This window comes from Sapajus apella, unplaced genomic scaffold (genome assembly GCF_009761245.1).
Source record: "Sapajus apella isolate SASKATOON/1434 unplaced genomic scaffold, GSC_monkey_1.0 scaffold10, whole genome shotgun sequence".
NCBI classification, from domain to species: Eukaryota; Metazoa; Chordata; class Mammalia; order Primates; family Cebidae; genus Sapajus; species Sapajus apella.
Window position 1 is genome coordinate 8,738,548 of NW_022436950.1, and position 27,195 is coordinate 8,765,742.

General features: G+C 43.7%; 1 protein-coding gene across 3 annotated transcripts in view; it reads right to left on the bottom strand.

Annotated features, from left to right (window-relative positions):
- ARMC9 (armadillo repeat containing 9) overlaps window positions 1-27,195 on the bottom strand; it is a 179,129-nt gene that overhangs the window by 55,620 nt on the left and 96,314 nt on the right. For all 3 annotated transcript variants that reach the window (XM_032277939.1, XM_032277937.1, XM_032277938.1), the window contains 2 exons: window positions 25,955-26,045; window positions 21,233-21,288 (listed from right to left, as the gene is read on the bottom strand). In XM_032277939.1, the coding sequence (XP_032133830.1) occupies window positions 21,233-21,288; window positions 25,955-26,045 (147 nt within the window). The remainder of the gene's footprint in view (window positions 1-21,232; window positions 21,289-25,954; window positions 26,046-27,195) is intronic.

Sequence of the window (27,195 nt, forward strand, 5' to 3'; positions counted from 1 at the left end):
CAGCTGGCTTCTTATCAGAAACAATGGGGCTGGGTGCAGTGGCGCATACCTGTAATCTCAGCACTTTTGGAGGCTGAGACTAGTAGATCACCTGAGGTCAGGAGTTCAAGACCAGCCTGGCCTACATGGTGAAGCTCTGTCTCTAGCAAAAACACATTAGCCGGTTGTGGTGGTGCCTGCCTGTAATCCCAGCTACTTGGGAGGCTGAGGCACGAGAATTGCCTAAATCCGGGAGGCAGAGGTTGTAGTGAGCCAAGATCAGGCCACTGCACTCAAGCCTGGGCAACAGAGTGAGACTGTGTCACAAAAAAAAAAAAAAAGAATGACATATTGGAAGTGCTGGGGAAAAAATACCTGATGACTAAGAATTCTTTTTCTTTTTTGTTTGAGATGGAGGAGTCTCGCTCTATCAGCCAGGCTGGAGTGTAGTGGCATGTTCTCGGCTCACTGCAACCTCTGCTCAAGTGATTCTCCTGCCTCACCTCCCGAGTAGCTGGGACTACAGGCATGTGCCGCCATGGCTGGCTAATTTTTTGTATTTTTAATAGAGATGGAGTTTCACCATATTGGTAAGGCTGGTCTCGAACTCCTGACCTCAGGTGATCCACCTTCCTCGGCCTCCCAAAGTGCTAAGATTAAAGGCATAAGCTACTGCGCCCTGCCAACTAAGAATTCTATATGTAGTGAAACTATGCTTCAAAAATGAAGGTAGCAAGTAGGAAAAAAAAAAAAGGTGAACTAAAGAAAATTCCAGATTAAAAAAAAAAACAACCTAGAGACACCAGCATTACAGAGCACTGGAAATGGTAACTATGTAGGTGGAAATACACACACACACACACACACACACACACACACACACACACACACACGTTCTTTCCCCTAATTTTTAAAAATGATATGTGACTATAGCACTGGGTTGATAATTAATATAAATGTAGCACATATGGCAACAAGAGCACAAGAGAGGAACAGAAATGGAGCTATACTGGTGCAAAGTTCTTATATTTTACCAGTAATAAATCAGTATTAACACGAAGTAGGTTGTGATAAGTAAAAGATGCATACTGAATCCCTAGCACCAACTTAAAAAGGCAAATACAGCTAAAAAGTTAATAGGTGGCCGGGCGCGGTGGTTCAAGCCTGTAATCCCAGCGCTTTGGGAGGCCGAGACAGGTGGATCACGAGGTCAAGAGATCGAGACCATCCTGGTCAACATGGTGAAACCCCGTCTCTACTAAAAATACAAAACATTAGCTGGGCATGGTGGCGCGTGCCTGTAATCCCAGCTACTGAGGAGGTTGAGGCAGGAGAATTGCCTGAACCCAGGAGGCGGAGGTTGTGGTGAGCCAAGATCGTGCCATTGCACTCCAGCCTGGGTAACAAGAGTGAAACTCTGTCTCAAAAAATAAATAAATAAATAAATTAAAAAAAAAAAAAGTTAATAGGTAACTAAAATGGTATACTAAAAAATATTTGCCTAATACAAAGGGCAGCAGCGCATGTATTAATACAAAAGAAGGCAGGAAGGACAGAGGAACAAACAGATAAATAGAACACTGATAGCAAATGGCAGAATTAAAGCCAACTGTATCAACTGATACATTAAATATGAATGAATATTGGCCAGGCACGGTGGCTCACGCCTATAATCCCAGCACGTTGGGAGGCCAAGGCGGGCGGATCATAAGGTCAGGAGTTTGAAACCAGCCTGGCCAATATGGTGAAACCGGCCTCTACGAAAAATACAAAAATTAGCTGGGTGTGGTGGTGGGCATTTGTAGTCCCAGCTACTAGGGAGTCTGAGGCAGGAGAATCACTTGAACACGGGAGGCAGAGGTTGCAGTGTGCCGAGACTGCACCACTTCACTCTAGCCTGGGCGAGAGAGCAAGACTCTGTCTCAAAAGTAAATAAATAAATAAATGAGTATTAAACAAAACAATTTTGAAAAGAAAAAACAAAGTTGAAGGACTCATGTTTTGAAACCTACTATAAAGCTACAGTAAATAATATCATATGGTACTAGCATAGAGCTAGGCATATAAATCAAGTGAACAAAACTGAGAGTCCAGAAATAAATTCTTATATTTGTGGTCAATTTATTTTTTACAAAGGTGCAATCTGACAAAGTGATACAATGGGTCAAATAATAGTCTTTTCAACAAATGGTAATGGGGCAACTGAATATTCATATGTGAAAGGGTGAATTTAGATCCTTATCTCACATCACACAAAAATTAACTAAAAATGGTCCTACACCTAAACATAGGAGTTAAAACAATAAAGCCCTTATAGGGAAACATAAGAGAAAAATCTTTGCAATGTTGGCTTAGGCCAATGGTTTCCAACTAGGAGTAATTTTGTCTCCTAGGGGACATTTAGCAATGTCTAGAAACATTTTTGGTTGTGACAACTGGGAAGAGGGGTAGATTAATACTAGCCTCTAATGGGTAGAGGCCAGGGTTGCTACTAAACACCCCACAGCGCATAGCACAGCCCCCCAACACAGAATTATCTGGCCCAAAATGTCAACAGTGCCAAGGTTGAGAAAGTCTGGGTTGGGCAAAGAGTTCTTAGATACAACAACAAAAGCACAGACCATAAACACAAAAATAAAGATCAACAAGGCTCCATCAAAATAAAAAGCTTTTACAAATCAAAAGACATTATTAAGAAAATGGATAGATGGCTGGTGTGGTGGCTCATGCCTGTAATCCCAGCACTTTGGGAAGTCAAGGTGGGAAGATAACTTGAGCCCAAAAGTTCAAGACCAGCCTGAGCAACATAGAGGGACCTTGTCCTACCAAAAAAAAAAAAAAAAGCCAGAAGGGGTAGCACACACCTGTAGTTCCAGCTACTCAAGGAGGCTGAGGTGGAAGGATCCCTTGAGCCCAGGAGGTGGAGGTTGCACTGAGCCATGATTCCACCACTGCACTCCAGCCTGGGTGACAAGAGTGAGACCTTGTCTCAAACAAACAAAAAAAGAAAATGAAAAGATGAGCCATATGCATACAATATAAAATGTCCAGAAAAGGCAAATATCTAGAGACAGATGCAGATTAGTGGTTACCTGGGTTTGTAGGGGTGGGGAACCCAGGCAAGGGCTGACTACAAATGTGTACAAGGGAACTTTCTGGGGTGATGAAAATGTTTTAAAATTGAATTGTGGGGATGGTAGTACAACTCTATACATTTATTAAAATTCACTGAATTACACATTTACTTAAAACAGACGAATTTTATGGTAAATAAATAAATATGGTATATCAATAAAACTGTCAAAAATGTAAACACACTAAATAAATACTCCAATCAAAGGCAGATTGTCGGCCAGGCGCAGTGGCTCACGCCTGTAATCCCAGCACTTTGGGAGGCCAAGGTGGATGGATCACAAGGTCCAGAGATCGAGATCATCCTGGTCAACATGATGAAACCCCGTCTCTACTAAAAATACAAAAATTAGCTGGGCATGGTGGTGCACGCCTATAGTCCAAGCTACTCAGGAGGCTGAGGCAGGAGAATTGCTTGAACCCAGGAGGCAGAGGTTGCGGTGAGCCGAGATCGCGCCATTGCACTCCAGCCTGGGTAACAAGAGCAAAACTCTGTCTCAAAAAAAAAAAAAAAAAAATGCAGATTGTCAGACTGGACTGAAAAAGCAAAAGCCAGCTATCCTGTCTATAAGAGAAGTACTTTATATTAAAAGACACAAATAGGTTGAAAGTAAAAGAATAAAATATGTCATGCAAACAGTAAGCAGGAGAGAGCTGAAGTGGCTATATTACTATCAGACAGACAAAAGATTCTAGAGACATTATTAATTAGGGAGGAAGGACATTTCATGGTGATAAAAGGGTCAACACTGAGGGATGACAGAATCACACATATATATGCTTATAGCAAAAGAATTCCAGAACAGATGAACCAAAAACTGACAGAATTGAAAGAGAAAAGAGGCAAATTCACAATTTGGTTGGAGATTTCTATACTCCTCTCTTAGTATCTGGTAGAATGAGTAGACAGGAAAATGACTAAGGGTATAGAATAGACCTGGGCATCTAACAGGTGCTTGATAAATATTTGTTAAATAGATGCATTCTAGCCAAGTCAGTCTTTACAAGATTCCCAGAGCTTGATCCACTTGGGTGAACCAGGAGGAAACAAAAAAAACAACCATGAACCGAATGTGTACTATACATACCAGGCACTCTGCTCAGGACTCTACATAGATTAGTTCATTTAGACCTTACAATACTACTTTTTTGTTGTTAGAAAAATAATGATAATGCTTCTGAAATTAAGAACTGAGCCTAGAGCCTGGTAAGCCCAGGCTAGTATAAGACTTAAATAGCCAGTTGGCTTTTCCCAGCTGTTGAGATCGGCATAAATGTCATTTATTTTGTTTTTGTTTTGTTTTGTTTTGTTTTGTTTTTGAGACAGAATCTTGCTCTGTTGTCCAGACTGGAGTGCAGTGGTGCAATCTCAGTTCACTGCAACCTCTGCCTTCCAGGTTTAAGCGATTCTCCTGCCTCAGCCTCCCAAGTAGCTGGGATTACAGGCACCTGCCACCACGCCCGGCTAATTTTTTTATTCTTAGTAGAGACAGGGTTTCACCATCTTTGGCCAGGCTGATCTTAAACTCCTGACCTCATGATGCACCTGCCTCGGCCTCCCAAAGCGTTGGGATTACAGGCGTGAGCCACTGCGCCTGGCCAAATGTCAGTTTTGATCACTGAAGCTCTAACTTCAATTGGAAAAAAAATATTGGATTTTGGAAAAAAAAAAAAAAAGTGTATGTGAAACTGTAAAAGGCTATTTTGTTTTGCACACAAAGGCCATCTTCAAATGGTTTGTTCTGAGATTAGTCTCCTGAGCAGACTTTAACAGCCACAAACTCCTGCCATCCTGGCAAGCATGTCCTTTTGCCATGTGCCTTTGCCACTATTCCCATGCAGGGAAGGGTCTACTTTTCTAACCCCTTGAGTCTGGGCTAGCCTTGTGATGTTGTCTGTAGGACGTGGCAGAAGTGACGCCCTGAGAATCCTGCAGCCTCAGACTCAAGAGGACTGGAAGCTTCCAACTTCACCCTCTTGGAACTCGGAGATGCCCAGTTCCAACTCACTGGAGGAGCGAGGCCATGTGGCGGAGAACTGAGGCACTGCACTGCCAGCCTGCACCAACTGCCAGACCACCCTGAACCTTCTGGCCCAGTCGACATCCAGCTGAATGCAGCCACATGAGAAAGTCCAGGTGAAACCAGCAGAGGACCTGCCCAGCCAACTCACAGAATTGGGAGGAAAATATTATTGTTTTTAAAGCCACTAAGATTTGGGTAGTTTTTGGGGGGTTAGCAAACATAACATTGATCAAATGAGCCAGACACATGCGTATATCACACTGAATGACTCCATTTATACAAACTTCAAGAAGAGGGCAAAAACTTGAGGGCGTGGATGGGTATCTGAATTACACAGGTATACACACTTTGTGAAAATTCTCCAGGCTGGGATTGGGTGAATCTGCCTTCTTGCATTCCTCTAGAGGGATTCTCTGCAGAGAGGAACTATCAGAACCCTTGCACAATGTTCTATATGGGGCACGTGCTCAGTCAGCGAATCGCTACCCCACCACAGTATGTGCCAAGCGCTGTGCCAGGTAGTGGAGAGCATCTGGAGAATCACACCGATCTGGCCTTGTCCCAGCAGCACTTATGGCTCGCTAACACAGAATAAAAGGCAGCGTGAACAGCAGCAAAAGAAAAAAATGCATCCACCAGAAAAGACAGTATGAAAATAAATGCCAGAAAGTAGCACACAACCAGCTGCAAAGTGAGCTGCAGAGCAAATTCTCTGCAGAGTCCCTCCCCACAGTGAAACATTAACTTTCACTCTCCTTCTTTTTTCTATTTTTATTTTTTTGAGCCATGGTCTCGTTCTGTCACCCAGGCTGGGGTGCAGTGGTGTAATTTCAACTCTCCACAGCTTCAACCTCCCGGGCTCAAGCAATCCTCCCACCTTACTCTCCTAAGTAGCTGGGACTACAGGTATGCACCAGCACACTTGGCTAATTTTTAAGTTTTTTTAGAGATGAGGACTCACTATGTTACCCAGGCTGGTCTCAAACTCCTGGGCTCAATCGATCCTCCCACCTCAGCCTCCCAAAGTGCTGGGATTACAAGCAGGTGCCACTGTACACAGCCTGCTTTTCTGTCTATTTCAAGTGAACTTACTCTGCTTTTCCCCTTAAAGATTTGACTGCCCATAGCAGCAGATCATAGCATAACTCTAATACACCATGCCTGGCCAGGCGTGGTGGCTGACGCCTGTAATCCCAGCACTTTGGGAGGCAAAGGCGGGTGGATCACGAGGTCAAGAAATTGAGACCATCTTGGCCAACATAGTGAAACCCCATCTCTACTAAAAATACAAAAATCAGCTGGGTGTGGTGGTGCATGCCTGTAGTCCCAGCTACTCAGGAGACTGAGGCAGAATTGCTTGAACCAGGGAGGTGGAGGTTGCAGTGAGCCAAGACAGCGCCACTGCACTCCAGCCTGGGGACAGAGTGAGACTCCCTCTCAAAAAAAAAAAAGCAACAAAAAAATGCAAACAAAACAAAAAAAAAACCACACCATGCTTAACAAATGCTTAATGAATGACTATCAGTTATCAGTTACGTAGTCCCGGTCATTCCGCTAAACTGAGTATGATGCATTGCTCATTTGCTCACGATTAATAGAAAATTGCTTCTATTTCTATGTTTTCTGTAACAGGCATGCTCTATATTTTATATAACATAGATGGCACATAGAACTTAGATACAAAATGGCTCAATTTGAGTAAACAGACCCTGGGCTCTTAAAACGAAGCAGTGGTGAGCCAAGAACCTTGGTCAGGATGGTATAAGAGTCAGGTTGAAATAACCAGGTAGCTTTTCCCACTTGCTAAGGTTCAGCATAAACAACAGTTTTGATCACTAAAATGCTAACTTCAATTGGAAAAAAAAAATCTTAGATTTTACAAAAAAAAATTGCAAAAAGTAGTATATGGCCTGTTGTCCTTCCATCAGAATTCAAGACATTTATGCCCTAGATGCCTCGAGTTCTGAAGTTGGAAGGAATAGCAGGCCAGACACTATTTTTTTTTCTCCAGTCATATTTCTAGACCCAGACACTATGCGTTTCATCTTTGAATACCAAGTGATAGTGACTTGATCAAATGGGTAGAAACGAATTTATTTATTAAATAAATATTGTAAAATGAAATAATGCAGAATGCATTTAAGTTACTTACCAAACAATCGAAAACTGGAAATGTGCTTCACTACATAAAATGTACTATTATTCCAAAATTCTGTGATAACAGGAAAAACTCATACACTGCTCTGGTAAAATTTTTTAAAAATCAGATAAGAGAGAAAACCTTTTCTGCACCTGTTTCCATGGTAACCAATGTTGGACAAATAGGGCTTATAAATGCCTAGGAATCATGAGGTGTCTACAAGCCCTCACCTTGTTTTCAGCCATCGGATGTCTATTTCCATAGAAACCAGAGTGGAAATGAGGGCAGCAGCCATGAGTCAGCCTGCTGGGTGGTGCATCCCAGCCAGAGTCTGAGAGCACAGGAGCTGTGTTGCAGAAATAAACGAATTTAGAAGCTGAAAAGGTACCAGAAAAAAGCAAAAGCCTTAATTGGGAAACACTGGTTTCTTTCTTGACTTGGTTAAATAATGGAAAGGTCCTGCAAATAACACAAAATAACACAGACATAATACAGACACTTCTTTACTCATTAGGTAACAGGGATTAGAAGTGTAGCCTGCGCCATGCCAAGCGAGCTGGCCAGGATGGGTGGCCCATCAGAGGTGACTGATTCATGGAGAACAGCTAGCCTCTGGCTCTCTGGACATGCACCCTGAAGCAGCTTCAAGTGGGTCCACAATCTCACAGGTTATGTATGAAAGTGGCTGAAGAGAAAAGAGGCCCCAAACCTTCAACAAGATGTCTCTGTGTATGGAATGCAAGGTCACCTGGGGATGGCTGGTCAGGAACTGTCTGGTTCTTTTTTTTTTTTTTTTTTTATTAAGATGGGGTTTCACTATGTTGGCCAGGCTGGTCTCGAACTCCTGACCTCAAGTGATCCGCCCACCTTGGCCTCCCAAAGTGCTGGGATTACAGGCGTGAGCCACCATGCCTGGCCGGAACTGCCTGGTTCTATGCCCCATCATTTTCTGTTCTAACCACATCATCCTGCTGTGCCTCCTGACACGTGCAAAACTTTGTTTCACCCTATATATGATCTGCTCCCACCCCACAAACCTGTGTTCCCCATTTTGTTAATGGCATCACCATCCTCCCAGCTATCTGGAGTCCAAAGTTAACAGCCTTCGGTTCCTTGTGAGTTCCCAAGTCCTGCAGGTTCCAAACTCCAGGAGCGCTTTCTGCCATCGGCCAAGCTAGCACTGCTCCCGCTGCAGCCTGCAAGCTCTCATGCCAGCCTGGGTTTAAAACTCAGTCCCAACAGCTACTGCCTTGGGACCCTGGGTGAGTTTCTGAACCCCTCTAAACTTTGGTTTTCTCATCCATAAAACAGGCTAAGAATAGCACCTAGTTGGCAGAAGGGTGAGGGGAATACATGGGAGAAAGCCAGGGAAGCTCTTGGGCCATGCCTGCACACGGAAGCACTCAGAAAATACTGGCTGTGTGGTCATGCTAAGCTCTCCGGGTCCCCAGTGAACTTGAACACTGACACCACAGTAGTCTTCTGTAGGCATGGCTCTGCTCATGTCTCTTGGGCTCACAGATCTTCAGTGAGTGTACATTCTTCACTGCCGTCTCCAATTCACCCTTCCAGCTTTGGGTCCCACCCTTGCCCTTCACACTCCCTGAGCTGTAGCCTAAGTGAACCCCCCTTGGTTGGCATCAGGCTGGTGCCTTGGCTCCTGCTGCTCCTCAGCTGGGATGTCACCTGCTCTGCAATTTCGATCTGGAACCTATGCTTGAACACCTCTCATTTGCTAAGTTTCTTCCTTTAGTTTTCAATAAAAGTTCCTTTTGAAAGACTTCAGCCGTTGTCAATCAGACTGAACAACAAGGGGAGCAATATCAACGTTATGGCCAGATGCCTGGGGACAGTCAACTGTCCCTGCTCCAGAATCCACTGGGCAGCAATGGTGGGATGAAGGAAGTGGGGTTTGGGACCATGTAAGGTCCCTGGAACTCCTTCAGGCCCAGAGTCCATTTCTGGGAGGAGAGGGCGACGAGACTAGAATGTCTGGTGAGGCCAGGCTATGGAGACCTCATGTTTTAGCCATATCTTCTATTCCCTCTATGCTGGTGCTTTAATATCTGGCGCCTGCCTGACCTGGAGGGACTGCCCCTTCCAGAACTAGTCAGCTCTTAGGAATATTAGAAATGTGCCCCCAAGTGTGCTTTTCAAATACAAACCAACCAATCCAGAGCTCACAGCCCAACGATCTCCTTTACTGGGCTCTCACACTTCTGGTGACTATCCACCTGCCCTAATCACCCCAGGGCTAGGTGCCAGACAAGCAGGGACAGCCCCTTTGCTGGGGAGCCAGTGAAATTCCTCCAAACGAGATAATCCTCAGCATGCTCATCCCTCCTCGCCTATACTTTCCCCCATCTCGGGCTTTTTCCCCACCTCAGTGCTGCCCTGTGTGGCTCCCTGTGGCATGGCGTTTCTTTGGATATGAATGTTTATACCTCAGGACCATGTGTTGGGAAAATGTATATAAAGAGAGAATCATATTAAGTTCTACCTTGAAAATTAATGATATGAAATGTTTTTTTCAAAGGAATAAGACCTAGTTTTTTGCTCTCTACCTTGATGCTTTACAAAATTTGGGTTAAAAAAAAAAAGTCTAGCCTTTCTGGGTCATAGTCAATGACATGGCTCTGAGCTTCACACAGCCACCACAGAAGGACAACCGCAGACCCACCCACCAGCTATGCCCTCCTTCTTGACCTGACCAGCTTCGTTTCCTCAGGAGAATACATCATATGCCAGTGGGGCACGACGAACTGATAAAACAGAAGAGAAAGACTTGAACTCACTGGTCACCTGGCTCTCCAAGGGAGCCTAGATGTAAGTAATGCAATCAAAAAGAGTTTTCAGAGTGCTGCGACTCTGACAACAGGATATAATTTTTATCTCATGCCTGTCCCAAGTGCCTCCAAGTCTCCTGCCAAGCTAAGCCAGGGTAGGAACATCTCAAATACTGACAGAAAGTTCAACAGCTCCTCAAGAAAGAAAGAGCCAGACAACACTTTAACAACATGGCTTGTCATCAGGCCTGGAAGAACATGTGCTTAAAGCAAGATGGAGGGAGCAGAGCTGTTCCCAGGTAAAATCAAGATGGAGAGGGGAGAACACCAGGATGAGGGAGAGGAATGTCATGGGCACCTTGAGGTTTGCACTGGAGCCCACTGGAGAAGCACTCTCAGAGGAGCTCGATGCTCCAGCCCTGAGCACCCGCCTTGGGCCAGACACCCTAGAGCTTCACATCTGTGCTCAGGCCACTTGCAGCTCTGGTCAAGAAGGGAAGGAAGAGTAAGATGATAAAACTCTTGCTTTGTCTTAAGCTTCACTGTGGTTTCCCCTGTGGTTTCAGACTCACTGCCCAGATCCTGCGTATGCATGACGAGTCCCGTGTTGTTTTTTATTGTGTCTTTGCCTGAGTTCTTAGTCCTCACTTGGAAGATGTCACTCTTGACTGCATGCACAATTTGCTTGTTCCTATCTTATTTAGTCCATCTTCTTGGATTTAACTTCGTGCTCTCAGAATGTACACAAGTCCAAGCCCCTGTCCACCTAATTCTGAGGTCACTTGGTAGGATCTGTCATGCCATGCTTCATTACAATTCCATTATAACACTAATGTGAGCAACAGCCACATTTTTCCATTTCTTGTCTCAAATTCTAAGAAAAGTATTAATTTGGCCATTACACTGTCCCAACTCTCTACCAGTTAGTTTCTCCAAATGATTCACATTTAAATTTATTCACACTGGATTATTCTCCAAATGATTTTGGATATAAAAAAAGGTGGCAATGACTCAAGTCTTTATGTATCGGGCATTTAAATTAGATTTGCAGCACAGTATCAAAAGGCCTTAAAAGGCTGGGCAAGGTGGGGTTTACACCTGTAATCCCAGCACTTCAGGAGGCTGAGGTGGGTGGATCACGAGGTCAAGAGATCGAGACCATCCAGGCAACACGGTGAAACCCTATCTCTACTAAAAATACGAAAATTAGCTGGGCATGGTGGCACGTGCCTGTAGTCCCAGCTACTTGGGAGGCTGAGGCAGGAGAATTGCTTGAACCCAGGAGGTGGAGGTTACAGTGAGCTGAGACTGTGCCACTGCACTGCAGCCTGGCAGCAGAGTGAGACTCCATCTCAAAAAAATAAAATAAAATAAATAAAAAGCCCTTAAAACAATGAAGACATACTATGCGCATGGAATGAAACACCGAAATTGATTTATAGATTTAACATAGTCGCAATCAAAACCTCAACTAGTGGCAAGAAGGAGGGAAGAAATAAGGGAGGGAAAGTTCTCTGACTTAAGGAAGGGAGGAATCGATTCTAAAGAAGCTGGATGAAACTGCAAAGCAAAAACAAATATAATGAAAGCTATCTTTCCCTCAGTTTTACAGATGTCAATAATTTACCTTATTGTAACTTATGTAACAGAATATATTTGAATATGTCAGTTAAGTTGGAGTGCAATTTTGAGACCAATCATTCAGGGTTTAATAAAAAAGAATTTGACTATTTAAACAAGATGAGTTTGTTTAAATATTGATGAGTGATGAGTTTGTTTAAACACTGACTTTCACAGTGTATCCTGGAACAAATGTACTGACATTTGCACTAATGCTACAAAAGCAATGATGCGTAAACCACTGGTGCCTTAGCACAAACCGAGGCAGTGATCTCAAACTCTAGCAGCAGTCACTATATTTCGCCATAGATAGGCAGATGACAGATGACAGGTAGATAGAGTTTCATTTAAGGCTGTCCTTGATGAAGTGGTAGGAATTAATTTTATTAACTCTCAACTCTCATGGCCCATCTTTTGGAATGCACAGGCAGATAAAACAGTTCTGCTATACTAACGCAGGATGGTTACCTTCAGGAATGGCACTTGTGAGATCAAGTTGCAAGCCACTTTTTTCAAAGAACACCATTTTCATTTGAAAGAGTAACTGACAGGGCTGGGTGAGGTGGCTCAGGCCTGTAATTCTAGCACTTTGGGAGGCCGAGGCAGGCAGATCACCTGAGGGTGGGAGTTTCAGACATGAAACCCTGTCTCTACTAAAAATACAAAACTAGCTGGGCGTGGTGATGCATGCCTGTAATCCCAGCTACTCGGGAGGCTGAGGCAGGAGAATTGCTTCAACCGGGGAAGTGGAGGCTGCAGTGAGCCAAGATCATGCCACTGCACTCCAGCCTGGGAAAAAAGAAAAAAACTCAACCCCAAAAAAAAAAAAAAAAAAAAAAAAAAAGAAAGAAAGACTGACAGACAAACTATGGTTATTTAGACTTAAGGTATACGGCAGATGCTTTCTCAAAAATTAATGAAGTGAGCCTGTCACTTTAAGGAAAACAACTGATAGTATTTGTTAGCAATAATACAATTTGAACTTTCAAGAGAAAAACGAGAATTTTGAGAAAACTGTATCTACCATTGTGAGCCTAATAGCTTCCCAATACCTAAAGGCTTTTCTGATGCTATTGGTGTTGATATTAACTAATACAAAATTTCTGATGTTATATAATAAAATGTATCAACATCTGGAGCCGGGTGTGGTGACTCACACCTGTAATCCCAGCACTTTGGGAGGCCGAGGCAGGCAGATCACCTAAGGTCAGGAGTTCAAGACCAGCCTGACCAAGATGGTTAAAAACCTGTCTCCTCTAAAAGTACAAAGAATTAGCCAGGCATGGCGGCACATGCCTGTAATCCCAGCTACTTGGGAGGCTAAGGCAGAAGAATCACTTGAACCTGGGAGGCGGAGGTTGCAGTGAGCCGAGACATTGCACCATTGCACTCCAGCCTGGGCGACAGAGTAAGGCTCCGTCTCAAATAAACGAGCAAATAAACAAAAAATTTGGAAAAACTGTAAAATTTGGTAAGCCAGTATTTTCCAAAAGATCAATGAATTATAATACAAAATCCTGCATAGGTAAATGAGCTATTGAGAATGTGAAACAGGCAGGATGCCAGTAGGAACTGGAAAGTACAAAAAGCAATACAATAATCATAATAATCATAATAATTTTTTTGAGACAGAGTCTCGCTGTGTTGCCCAGGCTGGAGTGCAGTGGTGTGATCTTGGCTCACTGCAACCTCCACCTCCCAGGTTCAAGTAATTCTCATGCCTCAGCCTCCAATTAGCTGGGATTACAGGCATGCACCACCACACTCGGCTAATTTTTGTATTTTTAGTAGAGACAGGGTTTTATCCTGTTGGCCAGGCTGGTCTCTAACTCCTGAGCTCAGGTGATCCATTGGCCTTGGCCTCCCAACGTACTGGGATTATAGGCATGGGCCACTGCAACTGGCATGAAAGTCAATATAGTTAAATACACCACATCAATAGTTTGAAAGGGCAAAAACCAATGAATGATCATCTCATATGATGAAGAAAAAGCATTTGACAAAACCCAACACTCAGCAAACTAGGAACAGAGAAACTTTCTTAATCTTATTATAAGGATCTATGAGAAAATCCAGCTAACATCGTACTGGCTGGAGAAAGACTGAAAATGTTCACCGTAAGATCAGCAACAAGACAAAAGATGCCCGCTCTCACCACTTCTATTCGGCACTGTACTGGAGGCTCTAGCCAGGGCAATTAGGCAAGGCAAGAAAATAAAGGATAGCTGGATTGAAAAGGAAGTAAAATGATCTCTATTCACAGATGACACAGTTTTGTTATGCAGAAAATCCTAAGGAATCCACAGCAAAACAAAACAAGACAAAAAAACCCAAACAAATCCAAAACCTACAACAAACAAAAAACTCAGAGCTAATAAGTTCAGTAAGGCTGTAGAATACAAGATCAATATTCTAAAATCAATTGTATTTCTATATATTATCATATCTGATTTTTGGGAACAATCAGAAAATCAGATTAACAAAACGCAAAATAGGCCAATAGATTTTAATTAACAGAATAAAAATGATTATTTATTTATTTATTTTTTTGAGACGGAGTTTCACGCCATTGCTCAGGCTGGAGTGCAGTGGCATGATCTCTGCTCACTGCAACCTCTGCAGCCAGGGTTCACGCGATTCTCCTGCCTCAGCCTCTAGAGTAGCTGGGATTACAGGTGCATGCCACAATGCCCAGCTAATTTTTGTATTTTTGGTAGAGATGTGGTTTCACCATGTTGGCCAGGTTGGTCTCAAACTCCTCACTTCGGGTGATCCGCCTGCCTTGGGCTCTCAAAGTGCTGAGATTACAGGCATGAGCCACTGCACCTGGCCAATAAAAACGATTTTTAAAATTGGTTTCTACTTTCACACTGCAACCGCCTTTTAATAAACTATTACTTGTCTGGTTTTAAAGCAACATTGAGTAAAAATATCTATCTGGAAAGGCTGTGAAAATACGTCACCCCTTTCTAACTATACAGATGTTGTGAGGCTAGATTTTCTTTATGTCCTTCAATCAAAACAACATATAACAAGAGATAGAACCCAGAATCAGACTGTTTTTCTGATCCAGACATTAAAGAGATGGGCAAAAAAACAAAAAACCACAATGCTACTCTTTTTAATAAAATTTTGTTTTGAAAAATAATCCTTTTTCATAAGAATATCTTATTTATATTAATGTAATGGATTTTATTATTGTCATTTTAAGTTATTTAATATTTTAATATTTAACATTTTATCAGATTCAAGTTCTCATTTAGAAAATTTTAATAGACAAAATACCCATACACTTTTCAGAATCTTCAAAATTTTTAAGAATGTTAATGGGTCCTGGAACCAAAACTTTGAGAATGGTTACTTCCAACCTATGTTCTTCTTTCCTATGTATAACATATTTAATAACTAAAACTAAAATGAAAAAATTAAAATCTTAAAAGAAAACCTAGGAGACATGTAAAGTTTAGGGTTACAGAAAACCTTAACCAGGACAGAAAACCCAGGAGCTATAAAACAAAAGCCGATATATTTAACTTTTTTTTTTTTTTTGAGACGCAGTCTGCTCTGTTGACCAGGCTGGATAGCAGTGTGGGGTGATCTCGGCTCACTGCAACCTCCACCTCCCAGGTTCAAGCAATTCTTGTGCCTCAGCCTCCCAAGTAGCTGGGATTACAGGCGTGCACCACCACGCCTGGCTGATTTTTGTATTTTTATTTATTTATTTATTTGTTAGTCTTGCCTTGTTGCCAGGCGCCAGGCTGGAGTGCACTGGCATGATCTCGGCTCATTGTAACCTCCACCTCCCGAGTTCAAGCAATTCTCCTGCCTCAGCCTCCCAAGTAGCTGGGACTACAGATGTGTGCCACCATGCCCAGTTAATTTTTGTATTTTTTTAGTAGAGACGGGGTTTCACCATGTTGGCCAGGGTGGTCTTGATCTCTTGACCTCGTGATCTGCCCACCTCGGCCTCCCAGAGTGCTGGGATTATAGTCGTGAGCCACCATGCCCAGCCGATTTTTGTATTTTTAGTAGAGTCAGCGTTTCACCATGTTGGCCAGGGTGGTCTTGAACTCCTGGCTTCATGTGATCTGCCCACTTTGGCCTCCAAAAGTGCTGGGATTCAGGTGTGAGCCACCACACCTTGCCTCAATATTTAACTTAAAAAATTTTTTTTAAATAAAAGATTTGTGGTAAAAGAGATTAGAAAAATAGGCTTTTAAAATATTTGTAATGATGGCGAAAAGGGTTTGGTAAGAAGCACAGTTGAAGAAAACAAAAAGGATATGAAACAGGAAATGTACAATGTAGTTAAAGCAAATCTAGACTGGCAAAAACATTAAAAACAGAGTAACAGCACCTATTGCTGGTAGAGATGGAGGGAAGAGCTCCTTCATACTCTCCTAGAAAAACCTGAATTATTAACAGCTTTTGAAAAGAGTAACGTGGAAAAATCTATTATAATTTAAAAAAACACATACGTTTTGATCCAGCAGCAAAAGCCCGTAAAAATAAAAGCTCTGGTAAATAAGGATATTTTTACAAAGATTTTACTACCACATTGTTTGAAGTAGCAAAAATCTAGAAAATTATACATTCATAGCATTAAAAAGCATCAACTTGCTACACTGCCTAACTCAGAAGGATTTTCCGGAAACATTAACAAGAGAAAAAGGCAACATGGTATAGAAGTATGTGTGCTTCTATCTCCATGTTATCTCATTTTGTAAAAAAAATATTGACAAAAGTATATACCGATCTGTGAACAGTACATATCTCTGTGTTCTCTGTGTGCGCATCTTTAAGTATGAAAGCACGTGCACATAAGTCATTAACATGAGTTTCTTGGTGGGGTGCTGATGTGACTGCAGTGGAGGGGCAAAGGATAAAGCTTGTGCTTGCGCTTTCTCCCATAGAGGATGCCACACTGCTTTCCTGACCACACCCTTCCCTTCCTCGACCCATTTCACTTCCTCTCCATCCCAGGCTAGGCAATGTCTTGCTCCAGACAGCCATCTCCCTGTATTCCCGGAGTACTTGGAACTTCTGCAGCACTTCCTGTGTCTATCACCTTGATGAACCTGTAATCACATACTTATTTTCTATTATTTGCTGTTTTGCATTCATGTAGGTCTCACAAGAAGGCAACACAGGGCAGTGGTTAGGAGCATGGACCGCTGAGTCAGACCACCTGGGTTTGAATCCCAGCCTCATCAGTTACTTATTAGCTGTGTGAACTTGGCAAGTGACCTATTTTCTCTCTGTCTCCTCATCTGTGAAATGTGAATAAAATAGCACTTACTACAGGGGTGCTATGAAGAGGAGGTGGCCGAACACCCATGAGGAACCTAGCACGTGGCAATGCCAGCAGGCGGGAGCGGCTGTTGTCAGGATCACCGTGATCTTCCCTATCTAGGCTGGAAACTCTTGGAGGTATTTTAAACCACAGACACTCTTTTAGATTTCTTTTGCATCCCTTCCCCATTAGTTCCCACAACAGTGTTATTTCGAGGACCTCAAATATTTGTTGAGTAAATAAATGGGCAACTCTCAGATTTGAGCAGTCTGTACAGAAGGAGATTGCTGAGCATATAATTGTCACTTACATGGCAACCAGCAAGTAAATGTCCGTGTCTAACCTCACCTGGCACTTAAACCTATTTTGTCAAGGGGGAAGAACATTTGTCTTAAAAATCAGTCTTCTAGAATAGCACAGAAAGGCCTTGCATTTCTACTTCACGAAGCCACACAAGGAAGCTAGCTGTGATATGGTAAGGAAACCGTAGCCACTGGAGGTGAGAACAATGGAACCAGCCTCCTAAACTTAGTGATTTACCATCAGCCCTTTTGTAACATATTACGTCTGTCTAATATGAAATAAATGCATCAGGTAACACATTTCTCGAAAGTGCTAAATGAGATGCATTTGAACCCTTAAATAACAGCTGTCGTTGTCCATTCCCTGGGGTGTATTGTCCAAGCTGATCTAATGATGGATTTCTTTCTCAGGAGGTTTAAATGGGTCTGAGGCCTTGTGGGCCAAGAAAGTATTGTGATTTAGGAAATAAAGAAAACACCCAACTTTTCGATGCCATCTTCTAGACTCTCCCTACCTTGCATGTTGAAGCTCTCCCTCTCATCTGGAGCTATCCATCAGCATTTTAACATGCTTAATTTCTTTCATCTCAAACAAACAAAAATTCAGCCACCTTGGCTCTTCGGTGCACAGCCAGACTGGGGAGGAGCAGCACACACTTCTTATGCCATTTTCTCACTTCCTACCTGCTCCTCAATCCATTCATTTGGCTTTTGCTCCATCAACTCACAAAAATGCACAGCAACTGACTTCTGCGCCACTAAACCCCATGTCCTGCTCTCACTTCTCTCCCCTGAGAGGCCTCCGGGCCTCTCTGCATTTCTCACCCAAACTTCCTTATTCCTATTCCCCCCTTGCCGTTTCTAATGTCAACAAAGAGGGTGTAACTTTCCACGCCTTTTTGCTACATAAGCAAATCTATAATCCACAGCTATGAGTGTTTATACATTTTATTTTACTGAAATCACTGGTCAATTACTTTATGATTTCCTTTTTTATTTGACATTATATCCTAGATAGTCTATAAACCAGAATATGCATTTCTAGCTCTACCTTTACATTTTTAATTTGAGTGTATAAATGTACATACATTCAGACGTAACTTTGTTAGGTTACCATGTTAGATCAAGTCACTACAAATTAGAGAGAAAAACTAGACTTTGCATCGAGGGTGTTCTTGAGAGCTTCCAGTGGAGGACTAGTAGTGGTGGAAGTTGTGGGTACACAGATTTCAGCTCAATGTGAGTTATAGTGAGCATAATTTACCCTGGCCTCAGGCCTCATCCCACTAGAGCCACTTTTTTTTGAGATGGAGTCTTGCTTTGTTGCATAGGTTGGAGTGCAGCGGCAGGATGTTGGCTCACTGCAGCCTCCGCCTCCCAGGTTCAGGTGATTCCTGTGCCTCAGCCTCCTGAGTAGCTGGGATTACAGGTGCACGCCACAACGTAACCAGCTAATTTTTGTATTTTTAGTAGAGATGAGGTTTCACCACGTTGGCCAGGCTGGTCTCTTAACTCCTGGCCTCAAGTGATCCGCCTGCCTGGGCCTCCCAAAGTGCTGGGATTGCAGGTGTAAGCCACCGTGCCTGGCCCCATTAGAACCACTTATCTTTAGAGTCGCTAAGCAGCAAACTGAAACAGTGGTTTCATTTTCTGTGTTTGGAGTCTAAATATTAAATGAAAGAAAATTTACACTGCTAAGCAGGATAAGGTATGACTTCGACACCTTGCAAATAATTTCGCTGTCTCCTTCAGAGCTGTCACCTTGGGAAGTGATAACCACATTCCAACAACAGTGCTGCTTCTCAAAGAATTCTTGGAAATTTCCCTTTAGCCTAAGATCTGTTTCTTTCTTTCTTCCCTCCAGCTTTGAAAGGTAGTTATAAACATAATGCTTGTCCCGGTAAAAGCTGAGTAAAACCCAGACAAGATCGGCTGTGCCCGGACTGCCCCTGCTGACCCTGGCGATGCCCAGTGAGGCCTACCTGGGAGAAGGAGCCCTCATCTACTGCCCAGAACTCATCACAGAGTCCCATTTGGCCCAAATGGCAGATCCTTTCCTTATACTTTTCCAACTAAACCTCTTCTAGGAATCTTCTGAAAATTCTAGCTATCACAAGCATTTTCAAATATCAGCCTCTTAAAAGAGTGGCAAAAGTCCAGAAAATTAAAAGACTTCTTTCTGTATTTGTTCATTTATAGTAGACAATAGCTTTCAGAAGGAAATGTCCAAAAGTTGAGTTCTCATCATTAACCAGAACAGCTGAACCAAATGAATTTTCCCTTATAAGATGAAAACAGAGGATTCATAGCAAAACCAAAGCAAAACGGAAAACCAAAGCAGACCAAAAGACCCAAAGGGATGATACAGGAAGGGAAAAAAACAAATCTTGAGAAGAACTTTTGGACACAATGAAAAAAAGTTGTTAAAACCAAATAATTAAACCTTCATTTAAACTATCACACAGAATGATATTGAAGGGAGAGGCACAAAGGTGGTGACTGATTACAACCAACAGAAGGCTTCAGAGTCCAGAACTGCCCAGGGGCTGGCAAACCCTGGCCCAAGCTTCAGATGCCTGCTTTCCTAAGCCTGCCAGCTAAGAATGATTTTTGTGTTTCTAAATATTTGAAAAAAATATTTAATGACATACAAAAATTGTACGAAATTCAAATTTTTAGTGTCCACAAACAGTTTTATAGGAACATAGCCACATTCAGCGACTTATGCACCGTTGACAGCCACTGTGTGTTACAAGGGCAGAACTGAGTGGCTGGAACAGAGGCTGTGGCCTGCAGGCCCTAAAATAGTTCCTATCTTCTTTTTCACAGCAAGTGTCTGCCGACTCCTGTTCGCAACCTGATTTTCCCACCATCCACTCTCTGTGTGAGTTCAAGCTGGTGTTTTTCCCTCTGGCTCCACCTTGGTAAACCAAGGGGCCTGAAGAAGATGATGGCCAGGCCCCCTGTCTGGAATCAAGCTCTGCACTGCTGGACAAGGCAGGAAGAGCCAGCAGGAGCACCACCCGCTGATGCCACCTGCAGCCCATGAAGAAAGCTGCAGGCAACGCAGCCACCTGCTGAGGAAGCGTCTCCAGATCTCAGCACGGGGCTCTTAAGTACCTCTTTCCCAACGGATGCCACTGGTGATCAAAAACTTGGCTTTTACACATTTTATAAACTCCAAACAAAAGAACATCCTCAACATCCTCTTTTTCAGTGAATGCTCCCTGCCCAAACAGATGAAAACATGCTCCAGCATTCACTGCAGGCTAACTGCTCCCCGCACACTGAAGGCAGGCAAGTCACGTGTGACCAGAGGGGACTTTTCTTTCTAGGTGTCTGAAGGAAAACCATGTAAAATCCTGTCATCTGAAAATCCAACTACAGTTCCTGAGTCACCATTCTTTACACCATTCAGACTCACACACATTAACTTCTGAACCTTCCTGATCTAAAATACCAGGCAAGTACATTTTTCACAGCTGAGGAAACATAAATCAAAAGAAGGCAAATCACAGAGTAAACAGGTCAGTTCCGTCAGCTCTGAACTGAACCCAGGACCCCTCACGCCAGAGACTCTTGCCAGGCACCTACCCACCCAGTACTCCCACCGGTGAGGAAGACAGGCCAGGCTTGTGCCCGCTCAGAGCAAAAGCTCACATAGAAGGATGCTCATTGTCCAGCTTCCCATGAAACCCGAATGACGTGCAATCTGGCATCTCTGCTGTGAACCCAGGGAGTGTCGGGGTCTTCAAACATGGCCACTGGGCCCTCCACGTGAGACCCCAAGTGAGACCTGAACCACCACCCAGCTGAGCTTTAGGCAACCCTCAGAATTGTGAGAAGTGATATAGCAGGAATTAAAAATCTCCACTTCTGGACTAACTTGTCAAGGCAGGAAAGAGAAAATAGTTTGGTATGAGTTTTCTATGTGGTGTCAAGAACCTCCAACTTACTTCATCATCTTCATCTTCATCATCATCAGATTCAAGAACACCATCTGGTAGCTCTTCTATAAAGAAAATAAGAATCAATGAATAATGGATAAAGCGGAAGCCTTGGTCCATGGGATCCGTCAGCCTCTGCAGAGACATAAACACCTTAATGAGAATGAGGTTACATCAGAGTAACCATGCTCCTAACCATGACATCATCCTAAGCAATTTCAAATAGTAAATCTCTCCATTTTTACCAGAACACGGTTATAGTATTAAAGCCAGCATATAATTTTAGGATAATTTAGGGGAAAGAAAGTAAACAAATATTTATTTCTAGGCATCATGCTAGATCCTGCCACACCTATTATTTCACTTAATCCTTCCATGTATTTTGTTGACTATTATCCCCCATTTTACAGAGAGACACAGAGAGGACAGAGACTTCCCCTTGGTCTCACTTCCAGTAAATGGCAGAGCTGAGACTCAAGCCAAGTCTATTTCTAAACTCCATGATTTTTCCATGGGTGGCAGGGGTGGTGGTCATGGCAGGTAGGGTTCCTGAAGGCTCTGTGGTCGATTGCGAGATCTTTTTAAGAGTTTACAAAAGAGCGATAAGTTAGTAGCACAATGGCGTTGCAGAAAGAAAGAGCCCCTGCTTCCTGCCATGTAGAATGGGGATTGTACCAGCCACTTCTCAGGGTTGTCGGGAGGACTGCACAGTCCACAAGGAAAGCACCTGGCCCAGGGCCAGGTATGAAGCAGGCACTACAGAGGTGTTGGTACTTTCTCCTCCACGAAGCCTTCCTTGATCCCCTTACTCAGCAGCCATCTCTTCCTCCCCTGAACACACTCGGAATTTTGTCTAGAACTCCTGACAGTTCACACCACTTCTGGAAGATTGCTGCTTACTACCAAATGAATGCCCGCCGACGCATCTCCCACCCACTGCACTGGACTGTGATTCCCTGGGGACAGAGCAGCTGACTTACTCCTCCCTCTATCCCTACTACATCTTCCTTATTAGCACTTGCTTCTTGAACAAATGACATGAAGGTAAAGAAAGCCTGAAAGAAGAAAGGAAGTCAAACAGGAAGTAGGAGAAAAGAAGGGACCAAAGGCCATGCTTGAAGAAAGCACCCAGCTTGTAAAGGTGGCAGGCAGATGCACCCACATTTGATCACACACCAAACCTTTCCCAGGAGGGAAGACTTAGAAACCCATGTTCTCAACCCAGCCCTCATTCTAAAGGGAAGGACTCCACTGACTTCACTGGACTGAGTACAGGGGGACACCAAGTGGCCCCCCTCACTGGGGCCTGTAGGCCCCCATGTCGCAGCATTATTGTGGAATGTCATGTAGTCTAGAAAGCCACTTTGCAGACATGAAGACGTGATGCCACTCTGCTTTCTGGCTGAGGTTTAGCGACTAACTTCCCTATCCATGAACAGCATACGTTATTCCACCATCAGGAAGCGCCGCTGTACTTGGCAGTTATGAACAGCTCATTTTAGAATACAGAAATGCCTTTTTTAAGACTCTTGGCTGTTTTGTAAGGCAACAGACAGCCCAGCCACACTTCTCTTTCTCTGCTTCCTCTGCCCAGCTCCCCTCCTCCTGACCCCATAGCTTCTTGGCCTGCGGGCTCAGACTCATCCCACTACCAAAATAACCTGGCCTGAGAAGTGAAGTGCTTTATAGACCTCAGCTCCTCTCTGGGACGACTGTCTCCCATCCTGTTCCCTGGTGCACACTCCAACAGGTGCCTGCACTCTGATAACTAACATGTGTGGGGCTAGAATGGCCCATATCATTCCTTTCCTGGGTGCTCTGCCTTGCTCCTGCCCAGTGACCTGGCTGGTGCCTCTGTTGTCTCTCTGGTGCTGGTTCCCCTTGCTGAGGGTTGGCATCGTGGTCCAGGCCCAAGCCAGGGACACATCTCCCTGCTGTTGCTGCCGGCAGCTCACCCTGCATTGCCAATGTCACTAGATAGAATTTTCCTTTAGGTTTTGCCAGAATAGTCCTTCCCCACCTGTGGGGTTAGGTCAGTAAAATATACTTGAATTTTAATACTTGAAGACCCTTAAAACTTTACTGAAAAAATCATTCTAGAAGACTGAGACTGGGCTTGGATGTGTGAAAACCCACAGAGATGTTTTCATGTTTACTAAAATAAAACAAGGAAACGCAGAGTCTAAATAAAGTTGGTGGCAATGCCATTTCATACATCTTCAGAACTGGTAAACTAGCAACAATTTGCACTCTGCTATTAATTTCCACGTGAGGATGAAGACAGGACGGAGGCTCCCTTCTGGGTTCCACTTTGATTTGATGCTGGTGATGGATATCCTAAGCACTTGTATGTCTGGTCTTCCGACCAATGTTCAATCACTATGAAATTTTGCTTCAAAGTGGTGGGCTCCTATGTGGATACAGATAACTTAGGTGCTTGAGATCGAAAGAGAAATACTTTAGGCCCTCTTTATTGAAACAATAACTTGATGAGCTAAGTAGATATTTCCCAAGCCTTCCAGAGTACCCAGGGTTATAAAGCTTTAGCTCTGCCCAAGACAATTTCTTCCAGAGACATCCCTTACAAAAGTGTAAAGTGTCTCCTCATCCCACTCTAGCAGGCTCGTCCAAGGGCCAGGCTTATGTAAGAGAAAAAGATGTTTGTTGGGCTAGAGAGTAAAAGGGGACTGCGTCCTGCTGCTTGGCTGCCAGGAAGGAGGGAAGACAAGGAGACAGATGTATCTCAGTGGACTAAAACACACAGGTGGTCTTGAAGAAGATTCTCAGTCTGAATGCAGAGAACTCCTGGCCTGGGAGGGCTGGGCACAGCTCATGACTATGATGCAGATGCAACAATCCTCCCCTCCCCCAATGCTGTGGCCTGCCCAGAGAAGGCGAGAGAGCAACCTCAGGCAGGACTGAGCTTCAGGTTTTATTTTATTTTTCAATATGCTAGAATGAAGGTTGAGAGTCAGAAATGAAGTTACTGGCAGAAAATAAAGTTCTTTTGGGATGAATTATAGCTCCTCCATACAACCCAGAGATATTCAACGTAAATTGAGACCCAGCCTCACAAGGACAAAGGTTTCAAAGCTCCCTGGCTACTCTCCTCAGCTGCCTCCTTTTGATTGGAAGCCCCTTGGACATTCTCGTTTCTGCGACCCAGGCATCAGTAATGCTCTGGCTTGGCTGCATGTAGGACTCCCCTGGGAGCTTGAAATCCCCTCCCTGAGAGATTCTGATTAAATTTGTGTGGGGTGCTGTCTTAAAGATTTAAATATCTCCCCCAGGTGACCACCCTGTACAGCCAGACTGTGAACCCTGAGCTCGAAGAAAGGCCACCTGAGGGCTTCCAGCCTTGGCTGAGCAGCTGACCTGTGAGTAGGGACCAGGAGACTCACTCCTCACTTTCTGCTTGTGTGCGGAAAGGATTCATGCACTTGACTTGCAGTGATGTGGACTGCTGGGTATCAGGGAAGGGCATGGAGAGAGACACAGCGACAAACCTGGCCCAAATTCTGGCGGTGCTTGGTACCTTTGGCAGGTGAACAAGTCAGTTCACAGAAAGAGCCAAAGAGCTTTCCTCACCACCTCTGCCCCATCCCAGGCTTCCTGGCCTTCCTCTCTTCTGCTTACTATGGGATATGGGTTGTTATGGTAATGGAGGAGGCAGGATAGAAAGGGTATTGCCAGGTGCAGTGGCTCACGTCTGTAATCCCAGCACTTTGGGAGGCTGAGGCAGGCAGATCAAGATGTCAGGAGATCGAGATCATCCTGGCTAAAATGGTGAAACCCTGTCTCAATTAAAAATACAAAAAGTTAGCCAGGCGTGGTGGTGGGCACCTGTAGTCCCAGCTACTTGGGAGGCTGAGGCAGGAGAATCACTTCAACCCGGGAGGCAGAGGTTGCAGTGAGCCGAGATCATGCCACTGCACTCCAGCCTGGGCGACAGGGCAAGCTCCGTCACACACAAAAAAATAGGGTATCACGTTGGCTCCTTCCACACTGTAGTTGGCAACATCAATTTTTCCAGAGTGAATGAAAAATGTGGGAAGATAATGTAGTTTCTTACAGTGCATTTGTTTTCATTGTCTGACTCCAGGACCCTGGGGAAGCCACCTTAATAGTGGGGCAGGATTTAGGAGTGGAAAGGGAAAGGCCACATAAAGAGAACTTACAAGGTTAGGGAGGGGTTTCTGGAAATGCTTTTAAGTTCTTTTTGTTGACTATATGCCTAGAGTATGATAAGAGATTGTTAATCTTTGGACAATGTGGCCTTCACTACCTGGCTGAACTTTTATCTGTGGATTCATTTGGGTCTCCCCACCTCCCTAAAGGCTTTTTTTTTTTTTTGGGTGGGGGAAGGAGTCTTGTTTGGTCACCCAGGCTGGAGTGCAGTGGCACAACCTCCGTTCACTGCAACCTCTGCCTCCTGGGTTCAAGAGATTCTCCTGTCTCAGCCTCTCGAGTAGCTGGGACTACAGACGCATGCCACAACACCAGGCTAATTTTTGTATTTTTAGTTGAGACAGGGTTTTACCATATTGGTCAGGCTGGTCTCGAACTCCTGACCTCATGATCTACCTGCCTTGGCCTCCCAAAGTGCTGGGCTTATAGATGTGAGCCACCACGCCCGGCCTCCTAAAAGCCTCTTGAATAAAAGGCCATGTGTCTTGCTGGCAAATGTGAACAATTCAAAAGAGAGATCAAAGAATCTTGCATTAAACTGACCGGAATTAAGCTGCTTGATGATGAATTCTATCTGGCGGATCATTTCGGCATTGCCTTCTTTGATGAAGCAGCGTAGGATGTCTTCCATTCCCTAGAAGCATTGAGGAGAGCAACAGTTAACATTTTAGTGTTTTGGGGGAAACCACTTTTTAATGAAGTCGTTTCATCTAATAAAAAATAATATTTTGGGGAGAAGAAGAGGATACCTTGGGTGGGGGATGGAGAAGAAGAGGGGAGAGATACATCTATGAGATAGATACAAAAATTCAGCTCTCCCAGCAATGCAGGGCCAAGGCAGTCATTGGTTGGTAACTGTCTCTTTGGCAAGACAAACCTGGCCCAGTGTCCAACTGGTCCCACAGGGCAGAAGGAAAAAATCCCTGGCTTATACTAAACATTCTTTTTATAATTCATAGTGAAGTAATTTTCTTCTTATTGACTATCTGATTGAACTATAACACATTTAGAAAAAAAAAAAACTATTGTAAAATTGTACTGCACAATATTGTCTTAGGTTTTTGGCAATATGTCAGTCTGGAAGCTGGTTTCTTTCCTGTGTTTTCCCTAAATTTATAAATTGTCTCCTGGATTTTATGGCCAAATATGATCATTGAGAATGAAAACATATGCTTAGAGAAGTAAATGAACAAATAGAACCTCTCTTTAAACAGATTTCGTTCCTTTTTTTTTAGATGGAGTTTTCCTCTTGTTGCCCAGGCTGGAGTGCAATGGTGCAATCTCGGCTCACCGCAACTTTGACTCCTGGGTTCAAGTGATTCTCCTGTCTCAGCCTCCTGAGTAGTTGGGATTACAGGTGCCTGCCACCATGCCCAGCTAATTTTGTATTTTTAGTAGAGACAGGTTTTCTCCATGTTGGCCAGGCTGGTCTCGAACTCCCGACCTCAGGTGATCCGCCCGCCTCAGCCTCCCAAAATGCGGGGATTATAGGTGTGAGCCACTGCATGCGGCCCTAGATTTCATTCTTTCTCTATTAAAAGAATTATAAAGTCACTACACTATACACTATTTATTATAACACCCTGACACCAGAATTTTTAATACTGGGTAAAAGAATTCCAGGGAAAAGTAGGAATAAGATATTGACTTAAGCACATTGTCTAATTCCCCTCCCTCCTCCTTCCTGGCAAGATTTAAATGAGTCTGTAGGGGAGCTGAGGAGGCCTCTGACCACTGTGAGGAAAGAGTGCCCCTAATATTAACTCAAAACAGAGGAAGCAGAG